Here is a 19,404-nt window from a genome sequence, read left to right as displayed (position 1 = left end):
TCATCCTTCTGTGATTCCACAGACAACACGATCTCTATTAAGAGACTCTTCCGACTGTCCAAATTCACACGACTTAGCTTTTAGCTTTAGCTCCTGATTGACATTTCCTCTTGTACATACGTGTTAAACTTGTATTGCTCATATGTTCTTTTCTGGCTTGTAGTATGCATAAAATTTGTCAAATTATTACTGACAGTTTATACATATCATCTGCAACAAACGCAAAGGTATTATACACTTGTTACTGCCTCTTCACCTGCTGTGAGAAGGAATAGCGAGGACTGCACCTTATCATCCCTGCTAGCAGCTTCAGTTGCTTCCAAGTAGCTCCAGCCTTTGTCGAAATCTCCAGTTTTCTGACAGGTTCCCTTGCAGTAGCTCAAGTCCGTATGGTGGCTTTAGTCCTTCCATCATTGTTTTGTTGTCATAAGCTTATCAGTTTAACTTCTGACAACATGCTTTGATATGATCTATTTGTAAGAAAACCAAACATGCACACAATCAAGCAGCCATTTTCAATATTTATTTTCCATCATTGCCTCCAGTTGGCCACAGCCTGTATTACATGAGAGATGACTGAATATCATTTCAACATTTCCTGTCAATTATTTTGGCATTGATTACCATGGCGAGTAGATGTACACCTTTAAATGGCACTGTATTATCTTTAAAGTGGAGTGAACAGCTTGTCTTTCTTCTTGAGGCGTGATGTCTCTGTGGTAAGGAAATCGGGCTCCATATGCTGTTCTAATCCAGTCCAGGTGGTCCTGTCCTCTTCTATTAGAGGAGGTTCCAACAGGTCAGCTCTGAATCAGAGAGCAAAGCCAAGAGAGGATGTAATCTTAAGCTTTACTCAAGATCACAGCAGAACCATGTAGGGAATGCTCTGCCTCACATTCTGAGACTGATTTCTGAGGTAGAGACACATTTTGCTGTCTCAATTAGTCTGTGTGATGAGACACCTCTTGTGTTTTTCAAGCAAAAGACAAAGCGCAGAAGTCACCATAGAAATGCACTGAAGAGGCTGAAAATAGAATGAAGATTTTTTTTGTTTATTGTTTCAAAGTTAAATCATAGTGAAAAAGAAGTCATGTTTTGAAAAGAGGTAAGAAATGTTTGTAAATAATTCTAAATTATAACATCATCAGCACTGGCAATGCAAAAATAAATAATGTGCAATGAATACATAAATAAATAGTATAAATGTTTCATTTCTAACAAGGGTTTCCTACACATTCTTTAGTCAAAATTTTTAGTCCTTCTTTGATCAAGTTTAAAATAAACACAAAAGTTTACTATGAATGAAATATTTCTACAGTGGTCAGGCGATGGATGGATGGATGGATGGATGGATGGATGGATGGATGGATGGATGGATGGATGGATGGATGGATGGATGGATGGATGGATGGAGAGAACATTTAGACAGTATGATTGGTTAAGTCTGGAATTAGAAATTCTACTTACTATTTCCATACTTTTCCAAACTCTGTTGGAACTCTGCTAACAATGAAGTAGAACATATTGGTGTGAAAGTGAGTGTGTGTGTGTGTGTGTGTGTGTGTGTGTGGTGCCTTCACTGCACAGCTGGCTAAATTAAAAGCTAACAAGGCCTAACTGTGCAGCCTCTTATTTCAATTCACAACTCCCCTCACCAATCAAACAGTTGAGCTTCCTCCACCAGCTCTCTGAAAGCCTCTTAATCTTATCGGGGGTCTTCTTCCTCAGAGTCAGCCTCTGCTGCTGGACCACATTACTGTCTGTCTGCTCAAAGCTGGCCAAGATGGCAGCATCAAAAGTGTCCTTCAGATTCTTCTGAGTCAGCGCTGAGCACTCTGCGAAGCCCGCCGCCCCTAGCTCCAGGGCCAGCCTCTGGCCTTCCTCGGTGGTCACTGGCCGCTGTTGGTTCTGTGCTAGGTGGATCAAAACTTGCACGTCTTCTCTTAGGTCCAACTGGGTACCAACCAGTACCAGAGGAACACTGGGGCAGAGTTGACGGATCTCAGGAATCCATTTGTTGTTGAGGTTATGGAAAGAGCAGGGGCGAACCACGCTGTAGCAGAGGAGGAAAGCATCAGCATTCTTGTAGTAGAGCGGTCGGAGGCGCTCCAACTCATCCTGCAAGCAGAAAGAACAGAGGAGATGCATGTGTTACATGAGCCTTTCAATAAAGTTGTCATTTATTTTTATTTCTTTAAAAATGTTGTAATTCCCTTAGAAAACTGCAAGGATGCGTGTCATCTAAGGGACAATTTTCAACTGAAGATTAACACCTCTGCCTTTGGGACCTCTAAACCTTATAATATGTAATTTGTTGACCAGAACTACTTTTAATTATATAAAAATATATATTTTCTTGTATCTTTGCACAAATTTTTTAGAAACAGTGTTACACCAAAGCAAGTTCTGATTTGGACCTGGAATAATCTAGACGTACATGTTGGTCTCAAGGAAACAATGATTTTCAGCATTTTCAAATATGGAATAATGTAAGTAAGATGTCTGTTTAAATGCTGCCAGGATATAAGAAATACAGTAACTTATAATCATTTAATAACTTACTAAGACATCTATAGATGGGCTAGTTAAAATGCTAAAAGATCTCAGGATTTTCACTAAATTCTGGGAAGTTGTGAATACTTCAGTGCCCTACATCAGTATTTTTACCTGTTAAGATTTTCTGAATTTTGATCATATTGCAAATTCTTCCATGTATTTATTAAATCCTGCCCAAGTCTTTTTGTAAACGTTTAGTTCTGTCTGTTATTTTTGGATGAGAATCAATTAAGAAGTTATAGATTCCATGTTTTTCCCAAATTAATATATATAAAAAAACATTAAATAAGTGTTACAGGTAACATTAATATAATAAAAATTGTTGTTGACTTTCTGTTCTAAATAAAAAAAACATATAAATAATTTAATCCATTTTTTTGTTTACCGTTTATGTGTAAATGTCTTACAACGGCAGTATTTTACTGATAATATCATAGCATAAGAATCTCATGCTAATCCATGTCTATTCTGATCTTTATTAACAGATTCTTATTGAGGGAAATAGGCCGTGTTCCAAGCAACCAGAGCAAAGCTAAGACTCGAAGAGAGGAGAGTTTAATTTTCCCAGAAATAAGCGCTCAACCAAAGGAGGGCGATGGAGGACAGGCTGGCTGGGGCTAAACGTCCATAACGCACGCTGAGTTTTTATCCTGCAGGGGGCGATGCGGAGCTGTTAAATAGCCTAGGTTCTGACTAGGACTGCAAGGTGCAAAACACACATACAGAGAAAGATATGCCAACAGTGGAACCAAACACACTGATCAGGAATGACTTACATTAACTGACCCATCAACTGGCCCCCATTTCTATCTTGGCGATGCAGTGCCGGGGAAGAAACAGTCACAGTTAAAACTTACAGCTGCCACACATAATGGAGTGAGAACTCATGTATAACATTTATACAACATTTAATAAACGACAAAAAACAAACTCACCTGTCCAGCAGTGTCACACAGCTGTAGTCTGACTGGTTTCCCATCAACCACAACCATCACTAAAACAACAAAAACACCCAACCGTAGTTTTAGTTTCACACTAATATTGAAATCTTTACTCTTTGTGAGAAGACTGTGCTAAAGAGATCTGCAACAAAACATCTCCAAACCAGACATTGTGCCAAACTGCGTAAAACCCGTGCGTAACGCTCACAGCGCGCCTCCATGCTGATGGTAGAGCTCACCAGTGAAGTTATCAAACGCCGTGGGAACATATTCTGTGGGATATCCGTTGGTGGTGTAGCTTATGATAAGGCTGCTCTTGCCCACGGCTCCGTCCCCGACCAGAACGCAGTTTACCTTGCGCTCAGGAGTGGAGCCGGACCAGCGGCGCCTTATGTTCACAGGGAAGTCCCGGTTCTTGCAGCACCGCGGCGGGACCGAGGGACGGTCTCCTCCATCAAACGGCTCTGAAACACGGCAGGGCTTCTGGTTCCCGACATAGCGGGGTAACATGCCGCTCTCTGCTTACGGAACTGGATTTTGTCTGAAATATAAGTCGATTCAGATGTGCCTCAGACCATCTTCCTGACGTGGTTCTGTTGGTGTTTAGGTTGCCCGCTAAGCTGTTTTACTGTGAAGTGTGTCAGAGGCGTAGAAGAGACTGTGTGTGAAGTTTCTCTGCTCAGCGGGAGCAGCTGATTGGCATTCTTTACATCTGTCGTGGTCGTGCGTCCTAAGAGGCTTACCAAGCACAACGCCATCTGAAACTCCAGGGCTTTCCAAGTGAAACCAACCCAGCTTACTGAAATCCTTTGACGCAAAGAGAGATGCAAAATGCCTACATCTTTTACAAATTATACAATTTAAACCCCGAAACTGACATTGTCTGCTTTTATTTTTGTCTTTTATATGTTTCCCTAATATTAATAAGAAAACTCTTTCTCTACATTATGAGTTAGAGGAATGCAAATAAAAACAAGTACATGTCACAGCTTTTAACATTTAAGTCAAACCACTTCTCCATCTACTCCCTGCCTCAAACTTTCCAGAGATAAGACAGTATTCTGTCGCCCTCTAGGGGTTGACATACAAATTGCCTTGCTACTGTTTTCCTACACTTTGAACTTTTCTCTAAATTTGCCAAGTTACAACAACAAACGTAGATGGCCAGGTTCTTAGAGTCCACAACTAATGTCCGATTATGAGATACTTCGTTTTTTGCAGCCCCTCAAGAGTTACCAAGGGCCTCTTGGCTGCTTTTCTGAAAATAATCTCCTTGGTCGTCAGCTGAGATAGACATCTCATGCAGTTGCGCCATACAGTCTGTTTTTGAATAAAGTATTGAACAGTGCTCTTTGAGTGGTCCAAAGAATATGATATGACCAAACACCACTTTGAATGTCTTCACAACTTTCTCCCTGACCTTTTTGCTTAGTTCCTTGAACATCATGATGCTGTTTTTCTCACTAATGTTCTCTTAACTTTTTCTCTCTGAGAATTTTACAGCTGAATCTATAGTGAGATTAAATTACACAGATGGACTTATTACCAATTAGGTAACATCTGAAGGTAATTGGTTCCTCCAGATTTTTTTAGAGTAGAGAGGTTGAAAACTAATGCACGCCACACTTGTCAGATTTTTACTTGTAAAAGTATTTCCTCCACTTCATACTTATACACTGATTTTTGTTGGTTTATTATCAAATCCCAATAAAATAAAATGAAGTTTGGGGTTGTAATGTGACAAAAATGATATAAATTTCAGGGGTTTGAGTATTATTGTAAGGAACTGTACAATAAGTAAACGTTTTCTTTAATATTTTTTATCTGTAAAATAAATGTATTTTTAATACTATGTTATGTAGCTACTAAAAAATGACTGTGTGGCTATTATTTTTAAGAGTAGTGTAATTTAAATGACATAAGAAGGAGGAAGCGGCATATTAACATAGTTAATGTAGCAACAAATTTCATTAACATTAATGTCCTCACATATTTATGTAAAACTTTTCCACACAAAATAATAATAGTAAAAATTAAATATTCATCCTCATTGTTTGTTTCCTCTTCTAGCAGTGCTGAAGCTTGTTTTTGTGTTGATAGGTTTAAAGACTAATAGTTCTAGAAAATTTTGTTCCACTGATAAGTTTGGTAAAAAATAAAAAAGACTGAACAGAAACACAAAGAATTTTCTTGGTTCTCTAACTAGTTAAATGTGTTTGGAATTATTTCCCTACCATGTAAATTATATTTTTTTATTGACATTTAAAAGCTGTTGAGTGATCGCCTTCATCCATCAATTCTTTTTCTTCTGCTACATCATGTTTAGGGTCTTGTAAGGCAGTTTAATTAGGGAGTCTATCCCAGGTTAAAGTTAAAGTCAGCAGAAAACAGAGGATGTTTTGTGGAAATAGGGGTCCATAGGTGCTGCATTGTGGGTTTCCATGTGGATGGTTGGTTGAGTATTACACATCTGGCTTGTGAGGTACAGATGTTACAGTGTCCTAATGTGGGAACCAGGGGGTGTGTGAGGGCACAGTTAGAAAGAAATTGTTCTATATGCTGTACAAGAGTATGATGTCACAAACTAATCTCATGCAAACCATTGTGACATGTATCAAAGCCTATCAGGTTCTGTCTGCTGCATCTACATTGCATCCTCTGTGTCTGATGAAATGCACTCTGTTTTGACCCACACCTGGACCCACTGGAATATATGGCAGGCTGTTCAGTACTAATGCCCTCTGGTGGCCATTATAGAGATGACAGCCCTTTGTAAATTGCATCGTTTACAATTCAATTGCTGGTTTGCATGTACAGGTCCTTCTCAAAATATTAGCATATTGTGATAAAGTTCATTATTTTCCATAATGTCATGATGAAAATTTAACATTCATATATTTTAGATTCATTGCACACTAACTGAAATATTTCAGGTCTTTTATTGTCTTAATACGGATGATTTTGGCATACAGCTCATGAAAACCCAAAATTCCTATCTCACAAAATTAGCATATTTCATCCGACCAATAAAAGAAAAGTGTTTTTAATACAAAAAACGTCAACCTTCAAATAATCATGTACAGTTATGCACTCAATACTTGGTCGGGAATCCTTTTGCAGAAATGACTGCTTCAATGCGGCGTGGCATGGAGGCAATCAGCCTGTGGCACTGCTGAGGTCTTATGGAGGCCCAGGATGCTTCGATAGCGGCCTTTAGCTCATCCAGAGTGTTGGGTCTTGAGTCTCTCAACGTTCTCTTCACAATATCCCACAGATTCTCTATGGGGTTCAGGTCAGGAGAGTTGGCAGGCCAATTGAGCACAGTGATACCATGGTCAGTAAACCATTTACCAGTGGTTTTGGCACTGTGAGCAGGTGCCAGGTCGTGCTGAAAAATGAAATCTTCATCTCCATAAAGCTTTTCAGCAGATGGAAGCATGAAGTGCTCCAAAATCTCCTGATAGCTAGCTGCATTGACCCTGCCCTTGATAAAACAGTGGACCAACACCAGCAGCAGACCATCACTGACTGTGGGTACTTGACACTGGACTTCTGGCATTTTGTTCTCCCCAGTCTTCCTCCAGACTCTGGCACCTTGATTTCCGAATGACATGCAGAATTTGCTTTCATCCAAAAAAGTACTTTGGACCACTGAGCAACAGTCCAGTGCTGCTTCTCTGTAGCCCAGGTCAGGCGCATCTGCTGCTGTTTCTGGTTCAAAAGTGGCTTGACCTGGGGAATGCGGCACCTGTAGCCCATTTCCTGCACACGCCTGTGCACGGTGGCTCTGGATGTTTCTACTCCAGACTCAGTCCACTGCTTCCGCAGGTCCCCCAAGGTCTGGAATCGGCCCTTCTCCACAATCTTCCTCAGGGTCCGGTCACCTCTTCTCGTTGTGCAGCGTTTTCTGCCACACTTTTTCCTTCCCACAGACTTCCCACTGAGGTGCCTTGATACAGCACTCTGGGAACAGCGTATTTGTTCAGAAATGTCTTTCTGTGTCTTACCCTCTTGCTTGAGGGTGTCAATAGTGGCCTTCTGGACAGCAGTCAGGTCGGCAGTCTTACCCATGATTGGGGTTTTGACTGATGAACCAGGCTGGGAGTTTTAAAGGCCTCAGGAATCTTTTGCAGGTGTTTAGAGTTAACTCGTTGATTCAGATGATTAGGTTCATAGCTCGTTTAGAGACCCTTTTAATAATATGCTAATTTTGTGAGATAGGAATTTTGGGTTTTCATGAGCTGTATGCCAAAATCATCCGTATTAAGACAATAAAAGACCTGAAATATTTCAGTTAGTGTGCAATGAATCTAAAATATATGAATGTTAAATTTTCATCATTACATTATGGAAAATAATGAACTTTATCACAATATGCTAATATTTTGAGAAGGACCTGTATACCCAACTATGTTCAAATCAGACCATTCCTTCTGGGTGCTCAACTATTTTAATCGGTCTTATTTTAAAACCTTATATGTAAAAAATGTAAATGAAAATAATGATGTTAATAAAATGTTAATAAAATAACATAGAATAAATATTTTAAAGAGAGTTTCCACTGGATAATTCAGAAAACATCCATCTATATTTTAGGATATAATTTGGACATCATGGTAATAAAGAAAAACAATAAACTTTAAACTGGTTTATACAGAAAAATAATCAACAGAAATGTTATCCTACGAGAGAATCCCATCATTCTAACTTTATTAAAACAAATCCCCCACTCTGCTAATTCAATAGGATTAGACATATTTACAGTTCAGATCAGGATTTCCAGATAGAACTGGAGAACCGGTTCAGACTCAGGGTATAACAGATACAGGATACATGCTGAAAGTCTTTCTGCTGTTAAAACAAAAAGGCAATGAAATAATGATTGAGTGCAATTGAGTATTCACCTGTTACCACTATGTTAGAAAGCAGCATTGGCATATTATAGACTTTGACCCAGCACGTAAACCATCCTAGGTTGTACATAACAGCCCTTACCCTCTGGTGCCATCACATTTTCTCAGTTCTGTCCCCTCTGGGAATGTGAATGTTGCTGACAGGGCAGTTTTACCAATGAAACATTTACAGGAAATATGAAGGAAAATTTGTCAAATTTTGCTCTACATTTTAAGTGGCTTACATGTTGAAACATCCCTGTGAATTGATATATGATGGTAAAACTATTTAACTCCTTAAAACATTTATTGTTGAACATTTCAGCTCTATATGTGATCATGTTACATTGAGTCCAGTGGCTGTTCACCTTACTTCTGGATATACCCTGGAAGATAAGCTATTAAACATCCTCGGAGAAGACGGAATTTAAATATTCCACTATTGAAACTTGAACTTTACTAGATTTTCACATTGAGCGCCTTAGCTCCTAAGGGTTTAGATGAGGAATTTAGATGTTTGCTTCTTGCAATTCTAACTTCATAGTAGTGTGGTTTTGTGGCCAGTTTTCATATGTTTGTACAATTTTATCCAGCTTGAGATGAACAGACACATTTTTATCTGATGACTTTGCATGTTATTGTTACCAGGTGTTGACATGTCACGTGTAACGCTCTGATACAAAGGTGACTCTTTGTATATAGACGCTGTGAGTCTGGAGAAGGCTGTGCACCTGAAATATTACTTTTCATAAAGTATCAGTATAGGAGATCTGTGTGGAGTTTAACCTTCTTTTACACTAACTCCTACCCTAACCCAACGGCTCTATATATATATTTTTTTTTTGTCATTTCTAGCTAGCTGCATTGTCAGGCCAGATGACCTCATTTTTACAAAAGATAAGGCTTTTATTGACCGATTTCTGAAAGGCCCATCTTGACTTTTTTGCGTTTTTTTTCTTTCTCAGAACTACAAGACATATAAGTTCATCTTTGTTTAGTTTTACCTCAACAATAACGGTAACAGACATTGACCATGAAGGGAAATAAACGTGCTGCAGGTTCCTTGATAGACCCAGTAGTTTTGATTCCAACAGAAAATGAAAGCATTACATCATTTGTATATCAGTGTGTGTAAAAAACAGAATCTACCCCTCCTATGGTGATTGACTGGTGCATCAGTCTATAGCTACCTGTCCTCTTGTATTATAATGAGATAAAGAAATCACCAGAGTAGTAAGTAATTGTACTTTTTATATATCTTCTGAGACTGTACAGTCAAGTTAGGCATTCATTTGAGAACAGTATTTCATTAATGTGGATTTCTCTCATACGGCCGGACCCCCTGATAGGGTTACGGTAAACTTCTAAATCCAAAAGCCAGTTAAAGGAGCAGGCTTCTGTTGAGGTTTGAATACTGCAGTGCCTTGCAAAAGTGTTTTTGTATTTAGGTCCATTTACTCTGATACTCTTAAAGACAATCACGTTATAGTAATTCCCTTCAGAAGTCACATAATAAGTAAACAGAGTCCACCTGTAAACATATCTTAGTATAAATCCAGCTGTTCTGTTTCTGGCCTCAGAGGTTTCTCAGAGAACATTAGTGAACAAACAGCACCATGAAGACCCAGGAACCCAGCAGGCAGGTCAGGGAGAGAGTTGTGGAGAAGTTCAATGGAGGGTTCAATTATAAAACAATATCCCAAGCTATAAAAATGTCACAGAGCTCCATTCAGTCAGTCAACTGAAAATACAAAGGCCATAACACAACAGCATTGTGAGCATTTAGCATGATTGTGTGCTTCTCCTCCTTCCTTTCAGGGTGTGGTCGGCAGGTGCCACCCTACAGCTTCAGCTCAATAGGCTAATCAGGCGGTGCTTTTAGGAGAGGCTGGGTCCCTGGGACAGACACCAGATTGTTTGCCCACCTGAGCAGTGATCAGGCTCAACATAATGCTTGAAAGTCTTTCCCCATGACCTTTTCTGTCCTCCTCCACAGAACTACCGGATGCCTCCAGTGGACCTCCTGAAGTCCGTTCCCCAGCACTTAGCATCTGTAAGGTGAACGCTTACTTGGGTCTTCCTTCCACTGCTTCTCCACCTGCCCTCCTGGCCCAAGAAACACTATTTTAAGTCTACCACATGCCAGTGAAACAGCAAACATGTAGAAAACGGAGCTCTTGTCAGATGAGACAAATCTGATTATTTTTTTATGTGTGGAGCGTAGGCTCACCTTCCAGCAGGACAACATACAGCCAAAGCGACAAAACAAGGAAAAGTTTAATGAGGTGTGAATACTTTTGTAAGCCACTGTATGACTTCTACCTGCCAAAATATCCCTTTTAGCCTAATGCACCAGCACTTTAGAGACAAACACAGATTAACAAATTGTCTGAAACAAAATAATCTTTAACCAGCCACTGACATCTTTGCTTAACAGGATTAACAAGTCAGTGGAAAACAGCACATTTCTGCCAGACCAGTGAATGGATTGAGACATCGTTTGGCTCCAGGAACTGGCACAGCATCCACAAAGCCAATAGTCCTGTCATACATAACATACAAAGCTGCTACTGTTGTGGAAAAAAGGTCCCCTCCCAGGCTCCACCTGCCTCACCACTCTTAGTCCTCCAGCGTCTGATAAACTAGACACCTAATCAGGATCTTTAGGGAGTCTGGGCCTCCTTTGGGTAGGCAAATACATTAACTCAGTTTAGAGTTTGGGATTAAGGGCCCATTCCTCCCCCCATTATAACACACACATGAAAATATACACACAAAACACCGTCCATCCTCCTTTCTGCTCTGCCTTTCCTCCTCCTCCACTCATCTCTCTTTCTGCAGGGATCAGCTGAGTGCTCCATTCTGTTCTTCTTCCCTTTTACCCTCTACTTATCTCTGTCTTTCTCTCTCTCCCACTCTGTCACTCTCTCCCTCTATAGTCCCCCCTCCTCAGGAGGGGCTCTCAGACTCTATAGTTATGGGCTGGGGCCATCTGTCACAGTGCACATTCATGCAACCACCAGAAGGCCACAACATGTGCCGGTTTAAATGGAGAACCCAACTTTCCCAGGACACACAGGCCTGACCCCAGCAGCCACAGCAACCCCCAGCCCTTCCTCCTCCTCCATCCCACAACCATCAGCACCATCTCAGCATCCCTAAAACCCAGACCCCACCAAGCTGCCACACCCTCTTCCACCAAAACCTCCTAGAAATACTGTCTGCCTGTGCATCTGTGATTTAGAGCCCCCTCCCTCACCAAACTCTACCTAATAAGTGTGTAAAAGACATGGGCAGAGTGCCTTCTCTTCACATAATGATAGGTGCCCACCTTTTGCAGCAGCTGATGGTTGAGGGGGAGGAGTTGTAAGAGGGTTAGCAGGAGGTGAGGGCGGAGTTTTGCTGGATGTGTGAGAAAGAAGCAGATCAGCTAATTGGTAAACCTGATGGAGGATAGATGGAAAGGAGCTCTTGTGTGTATTGTGGGTTTTTGTCGATTTGAGGAGGGGTGGTTGGGTAAGGGAGGGTGACAGGATTGGTTTTGTCGCTGGGACCCATGGAGACTACAATAGGGAGCAGCGGGGGTGGGGCAAGTATCACACGCTTTTGCTTTGTTGCTCGGTCAACAGGCGTGTGCCACGGGTGTCGTCTCGCCTCCCCTCGCCTGCTGTCCAACTCCTGGAATGGACCAGCAGCCATGAGAACCGGTGCCCCGGGCCCTTTAATGAGGGGCGTGCTGTTTCTTATCAAAGATGGACAAGCTATCATTACAATCATCATTAGAAGCTGCACAATGGAGCACGCCTCCCTCAGCTATGGATGGGAAAATCCTCCTACGGAGCTGGGGCAGTGAGTGCTGCAGTGGGAGGATGAAATTTTAAAAAAAGATGCAACAAAGAAAGCCTGAAACTGTGTCAGTTTATTGGTTTGGTTCACCATGTTTGATTCAGATAAACAAAAGGGATTGTCCAAGACAAATCAGCCAACTGGGAGCTAAACTCAAGTAATTAAAATAAAATATCAAGTTACTGTTTCAGGCAGATAAAGATGTGTGTTCTCACTCTGTACTAAGCTCTGCAAACAGTCTACGAGACATTTTACCCAAAAGGCATGCTTTGCCCACTAATGATGTTGATCCATCCAGGAAATTCTCTGCTCTGTTTTCATTGAGTGCTGGTTTCCTGGTCCCCCAGTCTTTATTTATGTCAAACCTTGCAGGTGCATGTCCGTATATTAAAATGTCATTGAAAAAATAATCTGTTTCAGGAATTCAGTTCTAATATTAAAACTCATATATTAAATAGATACAGTACGCACAGACATAAATATTAAGTGTTTACTTATGTTGATATTTATTTCTTACAGCTAACAGAAAATCAGTCTAACAGATTATCTGCAGAGATCTGCAGCTCAGGAATAAGAATTTGTCAGTAGGACAGGCATTAGTTAAGTACTCCACAAATCAGAGAGCTTGAAAAAGCCACTGCGGAAAGAAAACCATAGCATTTTTAGTTCACAGTTCACCACAAGCCTTGTAGAGGACACAGCAAACGTGTAAAAGAAGGTGCTTTTGTCAGATATAACCAAAGTTGATTTTTTAGCCTGCATAGTAAAATGCTATTTGGGTAATGGGCTAACACCCTCAAAACCATGGTGGTGGTAGCATCGTGCTTTCAGAAAACAGGAATGGGGAAGCTGGACCAGAGGTGATGAGAATAGGGATGAAGCTGAAGACAGCACAATTCTGGAAAAAAATAATGTTAGAGATTGCAAAGGACTTTATACCGGGACTCAGTGATGGGTTTTTTATACTGGAGGGTACCACCACAGAGGGCACCATCCTGTCAGGGGGTAGCACATGTACTTTTGGCAGGGCAACAACCCTAAACATACAGCTAGAGTTTCAATGATAGAATGGCCCAGTCAAAGTACAAATCTGAATAAAACTAGCAACCTGTGGCAAACCTTGGAAACTATTGCTCACAGATGCTCTCTAGTGAGCTTGAGCCATTTTGTGGAGAAGAATGGGATAAAATGTCATTCTTGAGATATTCAAACCTGGTATGACATTGCCTTGTAATAACACTACTAATTACAGCCAAAAGTGGTGAAAGTGTTGACTCGGGTGAACTGAATTGAAATGCACCCCACATTTTCCATACTTTTGTTTTCAAAAACAAGTGAATATTTTTTCTTCATTTTCACAATTATGTCCTACTTGTGTTGGTCTGACTGTCACATAAAATCCAAATCAAATACTATGAAGTTTGAGGTTGTTATAAAATATCACTATTTATAAAATATGAATACTTTTGGAATACACTATTTACATTAAATACAGTTCATCTTTAAAGTAAACAACAAACAGCTCTCCCAGAGCTTCTCCCTGTAAAATGTCATCTACAAAGTCAAAAAAAGACTTAAATTAGGATCAGTCTTAGTCTGTTGTTGGCATTTCTGTTTCAGTCTCTGTGAAGTTGCAGAAAGCTAGGTTAAAATGTCATGCACTGTAACTCGGCCTTCAGTTTGTCATCATTATTGTGGGCTAAGAAAACATGTTGCTGCACAGTGGCCTTTCTCGAGAGCCTCCTCCAAAATCTTTTTAATGCTCTCCTCTGACCTACGGCCACGGCCACAGAAAGCATTGTCATGCTATGCTGCTGAGGATGGTGAGGATGTAAGGATGAAGTGTGTGTGTGTGTGTGTGTGTGTGTGTGCGTGCGTGCGTGTGTGTGTGTGTGTGTGTGTGTGAATGCGAGGATGGGAAGAGAGACATAACACTGCAGTAGTGGCAGCTGGCAGCCCAGCTTGCAGGGGCCATCTCATCACAATGGACAGTCTTCCCCCTGGGGCCACTGATTTAGGACAGGCCTCTCTGGACAGGCTCCTGAACAGGAGAGGGGACACTGGCATTGCAGCCTTTCCTCCCACCTTTGCCTCCTCTCCTTTTATACCTTCTTCAGTAAAGCTTCTCTGCTGGTTTTTGTGCTCCCGCCCTCTCGCCTCCACTCACACACTCCTCATCCAAATGTGGCAGAGCTCCCTCCTGGGACGAGGAGGCGGGTCTCTAGATGGGAGCATTCCTAAGGTGTAGCAGGCTAACTCAAACCAGACACAGCAGGGGGAAGACAACAGGTGCATGTGGATCCTCTGTCATCCAGCAGCAGCTGAGGGATAGGGACATGGGGGTATTATGGCAAAATTATTCACTGCTGCTGCACTGATGGGCTGCTGGACCTGTTTTTTCAAACAAAACAAGGCTTTTTATGTGTAACCTAGTCTTGTAACCTCCCTGCTCCAAGCCTCATTTTTGTCTTTCTACTACCTCGGCCAGCACCTGCCACCCCAGCACCCTCCAAAACAAGCCTTCAACTACTCTGGACTCAATTTAAATCCAGCCCAAAGGAAAGAAAAACTGAGCTTACTGGTCCGGAGAAATCCCACCACTTCAAACTGGAGCCCTGAAGTGCCCTTTTTCGCATCCCAGCCCCCCGCCTCCTCCTTCTCTGTTCCTCTGAATTATGTTATATCTCAAATGAGCAGTCATACAGCAGATTGTTTGGTGTGGCCAAACTGACATAACTGGTGACAAAGCCTCCAACAGAGCGAGTGTCCTGGGGGGATAGGCAGTATTTGGTTACTGGATCGTTGATCGCTCCCCATTGTGATCCACTCTGGGTCCCATAGAAGGTTGAAAGGAGGTTTGAGGAGGGGGATGTGTGTGCATATGTGGGCCCACAGCGCAGGTGTCTGCATCTGTTCATTTCTGGGCAGATGCTCATGGCTGGAGAGATACAGAGGGAGAGTTAGACGGAGAGGAGAGGGGAGGGAAAGAGAGACTTCTTCCATTTACTGCTGTCTTTTAATGATTAAGCAAACAGGGAAAAAAACAAATGAAGAACCCTTTAAGATAAAGATGGATTGAAATAAAATAGAATGTCATTAATGATGTAAGTTATTTGAGTAACTGATTTCAAAATATAGAACTCAGATATTATACAGAATGCACATGCAGAGTGATGTATTTCAAATGTTGAATTCTCTTCATTTTGATGATCATGTCTTGCATCTATTGAAACCCAAACATCAGTTTGTCAGAAAGTTAAATTTCATCTAAGATTGTGAGGCAAAGTCCATTTAAGGGTTTGGTGGACATTCACAGTGGACTGCAGCTGGAGACAGAGCTTCCAGAGCCACCATAAAGGTATCCAGGACATGGGCAACAATTGTCAGCTTCCTCATGCTAATCCACTCCTGAAATAGAGACAACAGAAGCATCTTGCCTAGGCCAAGGAGAAAAAGAACTGGACTGTTGGTCTAAAGACCTCTTTAGAGATTGAAGTACATTTTACTTTTCATTTGGAAATCAGGGTCCCAGAGTCTGGAGGAAGATTGGAGAGGCACAGAATCTAAAGTCACTAATGATTTGTGGAGCCATGTCATCCGCTGGTTTTGATCCAAAGTGTTCCATTAATAGAAATAAATAAATAAATCAAAAACACAGAATTCATTAAAATAAACCCTTGAAATGAATTGTTGTGTCATCTGAATCTATACACAAGTTTTACTTTTTGAATTACCAAAATAAATGAACCTTTGAAGATATTTCATATGTAAATATACAAGGCATAAGGTTGGTCTGAGGAACCATCAAGACCGATATGAGCAAGTTCAAAAGCTGTGGTTCTGTAATGGTGTGGCATTTTGTCATTTGCACTTCTGTGATGCCAGCATTGATACAGAAAGGTTAGTTGAGTTTCTAAGCTGAGTAAGCACTTTGCTGAAGCATCTTTCACTGCACTAACAGCTCCCAGTCTTTTGAGATTTGCCTCTTCCAGGCTTTGCAAACTGGCTCAGATTCATTCAAATGGAACTGAGAGCATTGGTGTCCCCACATTGCTTGTGGCAAAGTGCCAACCAGAGCTCTTTTGGCTTTCTTCTCGTCACTCTTCCATAAAGGCCCTGCTTTAAACTTCTTCACAACGTTCTCCCTGACCTGTCTGCTCTGTTCCTGGGCCTTCATGATGCTGTTTGTTCACTAATGTTCTCTAACAAAACATCTGAGACCAGAAACAGAACAGCTGGATTTATACTGAGATTTAATTACACTCAAGTGGATTATACTGACTGATTGGGTAACTTCTCAAGGCAATCACAGATTATTTTATTTAGGGGTGTCAGAGTATTGAGGGATGAAGACAAATACATGCCAAACTTGTATCCTTTTTCTTCCCCTTTATAATTAGAGGCTACTGTGTGTTGGTCTATCATATAAGGTCCACATAAAATACACCAAACATTGTTGTTTTAAAGAGACATTACGTGAAAAAGTTCAGGTGGTGCGAATAGTTTTGCTAGGCGTTGTAAGCTGATCTGATTTATGTCTTTATTTTGAAAACATAAGATAAAATTATATTCAGAAGGGTAGGCTGAAACTGACATGGTTTTTAAAGTCACACCACTTGATAAGACTTCCTGTTGTTTTTATGGTGTATGATGAAACATAAAGCGGGCACCTTTTAAATGTATCTTTGTTAGTAGAGTAGCTGTCTTCTCAGGAATCCAGATTTTTTATTCCTATTTAGTTTTCTTTGACCTGCATCTTTTTTTCTAGTTCACTACATATGAATGGAAATGATTACAGGTTTAGCAAATCCGACTTTATTATGTGTTGTGTTGAAGCTGTGTCTACTTATCATAACAGTTGCCTGATCATTGCGTTAACAGGGATATTTGCTCTGGATAAACTTGTTGCGAACATTATCAGTTGTTGAATTGTCGATATTCCATCGTGGGGACCCACGTGTTGTGGTGCGTCACCCCGGAGCGAGGCAGATGTGTTTTCATAAACACTGGCACGCGACTGGGCTTGGCTCTCAACTCAGTTTGCCACTCCCTGCGGCCCCCAGTGTGCCTCTGCACACGCGTGTGCGTGTACACAGACCCACACACACTGCAAAGGGCGTCTCTGGCCCACCAACGTAATTACAAGGGCACTCTGCAAAAATCTAATGCACGTCATGTCTCCAGTAACAGCAACGTATGCAAATGAGGCGGCAGTCCGGCCTGTGAGGCTGTGAGGAGTCGTGGGAAGCAGCGTGGAGCCCTAGCGGAACCTCGAATAGCCCAGGGGAAAACGCGGGTCTGGCCCGTGGCCCCTGCCCCTGCAGCAGCTGGCCGCAGTAATCTGATCTGGACACAAAAGAAGCTGTTGATTTCGTTTCAGTTGATAAAACAGGCCAAGTACAGGAAACAGTTCTGGTCCTTTGGAGCAGTTGAAAATGTTCAGGTTCTGAGAGGACTTCAAAATCACATTTTACAGGAAAAAATAAAGCACATCTCTATATTTGCGAGACCATCCTAATTCTCTGCTTGATTTCACCTTAAGGCAACAGTTTTGTCACACCCTTTTCCGCCCCTCCTCCTTTTCACCTCCTCTCTTTGGTTTAACCCTGACGCTTTTCTCTCCACTTGCACCACACGTGGCACCATTGTGGGTAACCTCAGTGCGCTTTACTCTGTGTGATTAAGGAAAATGCATCAATATGATCCACATAGCTGAGGTTATTGAATAAAAAAAGTCAATTGATGACCACAGTTTGGCACTCTCACCCTCCCCTTCCCCAATCAACGCCTCTTATGATCAATATCGTGTGATGCGCGCCGTGTTTACGTTCCCACGAGTGACCATGTGGTGTCTCCTCCTAAGGGACCAAAAAAAAAAAAAATCTTCCAGCTTCCCCCGCACCATATGGCCCCGGAGGGCCCATACCGTTACAGGTCCTTAAACATGCTTCCAGTTTAGTGTAGACAAGGACCGGTGGACAGGGGCGCATAGAGACGTGCGCCTCGGTCCGGAGGAGGGAGGGAGACACGAAAATAAACGTCGCGCATATGGGGTGGGGAGGGGGGTGTTAGTGGTTTAGTGGCAGATGGCTTGTAAGGGTCTGTCCGCGTCTGAAGGCGTGTCGTGGTCCTTCAGCGAAGACCCCCTTTCCCCCTCCCCCCGCTATTCTCAATCAATGGAAATTAAAGCGCAAAGAATGGATGAATAGCCAGACCCCGAGTCACCCTTTTTTGTTAGGCGCAGCTACTGGTAGGAGTTAAACTATTGAAGCACCCTACAGTAGCACTCTGGTTAAACAGTCAGAGCTCAGAGGGATCTGCAGGAGGAGAAAACATTATACAAACTAAAGTTTCCGGTCTGCTTTCAGATTACTCTCAAAAGGCTAGATGGTGTCAAAACTTACAGTGCCTTGCAAAAGTATTCATACCCATTGAACTCACCCTAACCACATCCTGTCAAATTACAACCACAAACTTCAGTGTATTTTATTGGGATTTGATGTTATAGATCAAAAGCAGTGTATGATTATGAAGTCAGAGGGATATGATATGATTTGATGTTTGTTTGTGTTTTGTTGTAACAAATATTTATGCAAATGAACATCTGAAAAGTGTAGCAAGCGTTTGTCTTCCACTCACTTTATTCTGATACCCCTAGATAAAATTCTGTGCAATCATTACCCTAACAGATTTTTCTTGCAGAGGTAACCATGAGGTACAAAAACACATCTGATTACACTTCAACAAAGGAGAAGCAAAACTGAAAAGCCCTGCTAAAAAAACTTAGTACACTACATTACATTATTCCCCATTACAGAACCACCTTTAGCAACACTTTCAGTAGTTTTCTGTATGACTTTAATTTTCTGTTGCAGAATTTAGGTCCATTTTTATTTACAATACCTGTTCATTGTTCATTGAGATTCCTAACGTTTGTTTATGCACAGCATAACAGTTGGTATGAGGCGTTTGTGCTGATGATCTTTGACATTCAGTATACTAATAGAGACCTATAGAGATGGTGCTCCTGGTTGTTTAGCAATATTTCTGAACGTTTAATTGTTTGACATTGGGGTGAACTAGCCTTCCTGGATCAATGGGAAGGAACAATTACTTCTCTAAGGTCATTGCTGATGCCTCTCCTTCTTGCCACTGTGTTAACACAAACC

The 19,404-nt window shown here is 41.5% G+C and overlaps 1 protein-coding gene across 1 annotated transcript; it reads right to left on the bottom strand.

The window, feature by feature from the left end:
- Positions 1-501: 501 nt before the first annotated feature.
- Positions 502-4,254, bottom strand: LOC124867956 (cdc42 homolog). The gene is made up of 5 exons (XM_047364674.1): positions 3,737-4,254; positions 3,492-3,550; positions 3,333-3,362; positions 1,656-2,118; positions 502-1,024 (listed from the first exon to the last, which is right to left on the bottom strand). Exons 1-5 carry the CDS (start codon positions 4,005-4,007, stop codon positions 975-977), a joined length of 873 nt encoding a protein of 290 aa, XP_047220630.1. The 5' UTR covers positions 4,008-4,254; the 3' UTR covers positions 502-974.
- Between the last annotated feature and the right edge of the window lie 15,150 nt (positions 4,255-19,404).

This window comes from Girardinichthys multiradiatus, chromosome 5 (genome assembly GCF_021462225.1).
Source record: "Girardinichthys multiradiatus isolate DD_20200921_A chromosome 5, DD_fGirMul_XY1, whole genome shotgun sequence".
Lineage (NCBI taxonomy): Eukaryota > Metazoa > Chordata > Actinopteri > Cyprinodontiformes > Goodeidae > Girardinichthys > Girardinichthys multiradiatus.
This window is presented reverse-complemented; position numbering and strand designations above follow the sequence as displayed.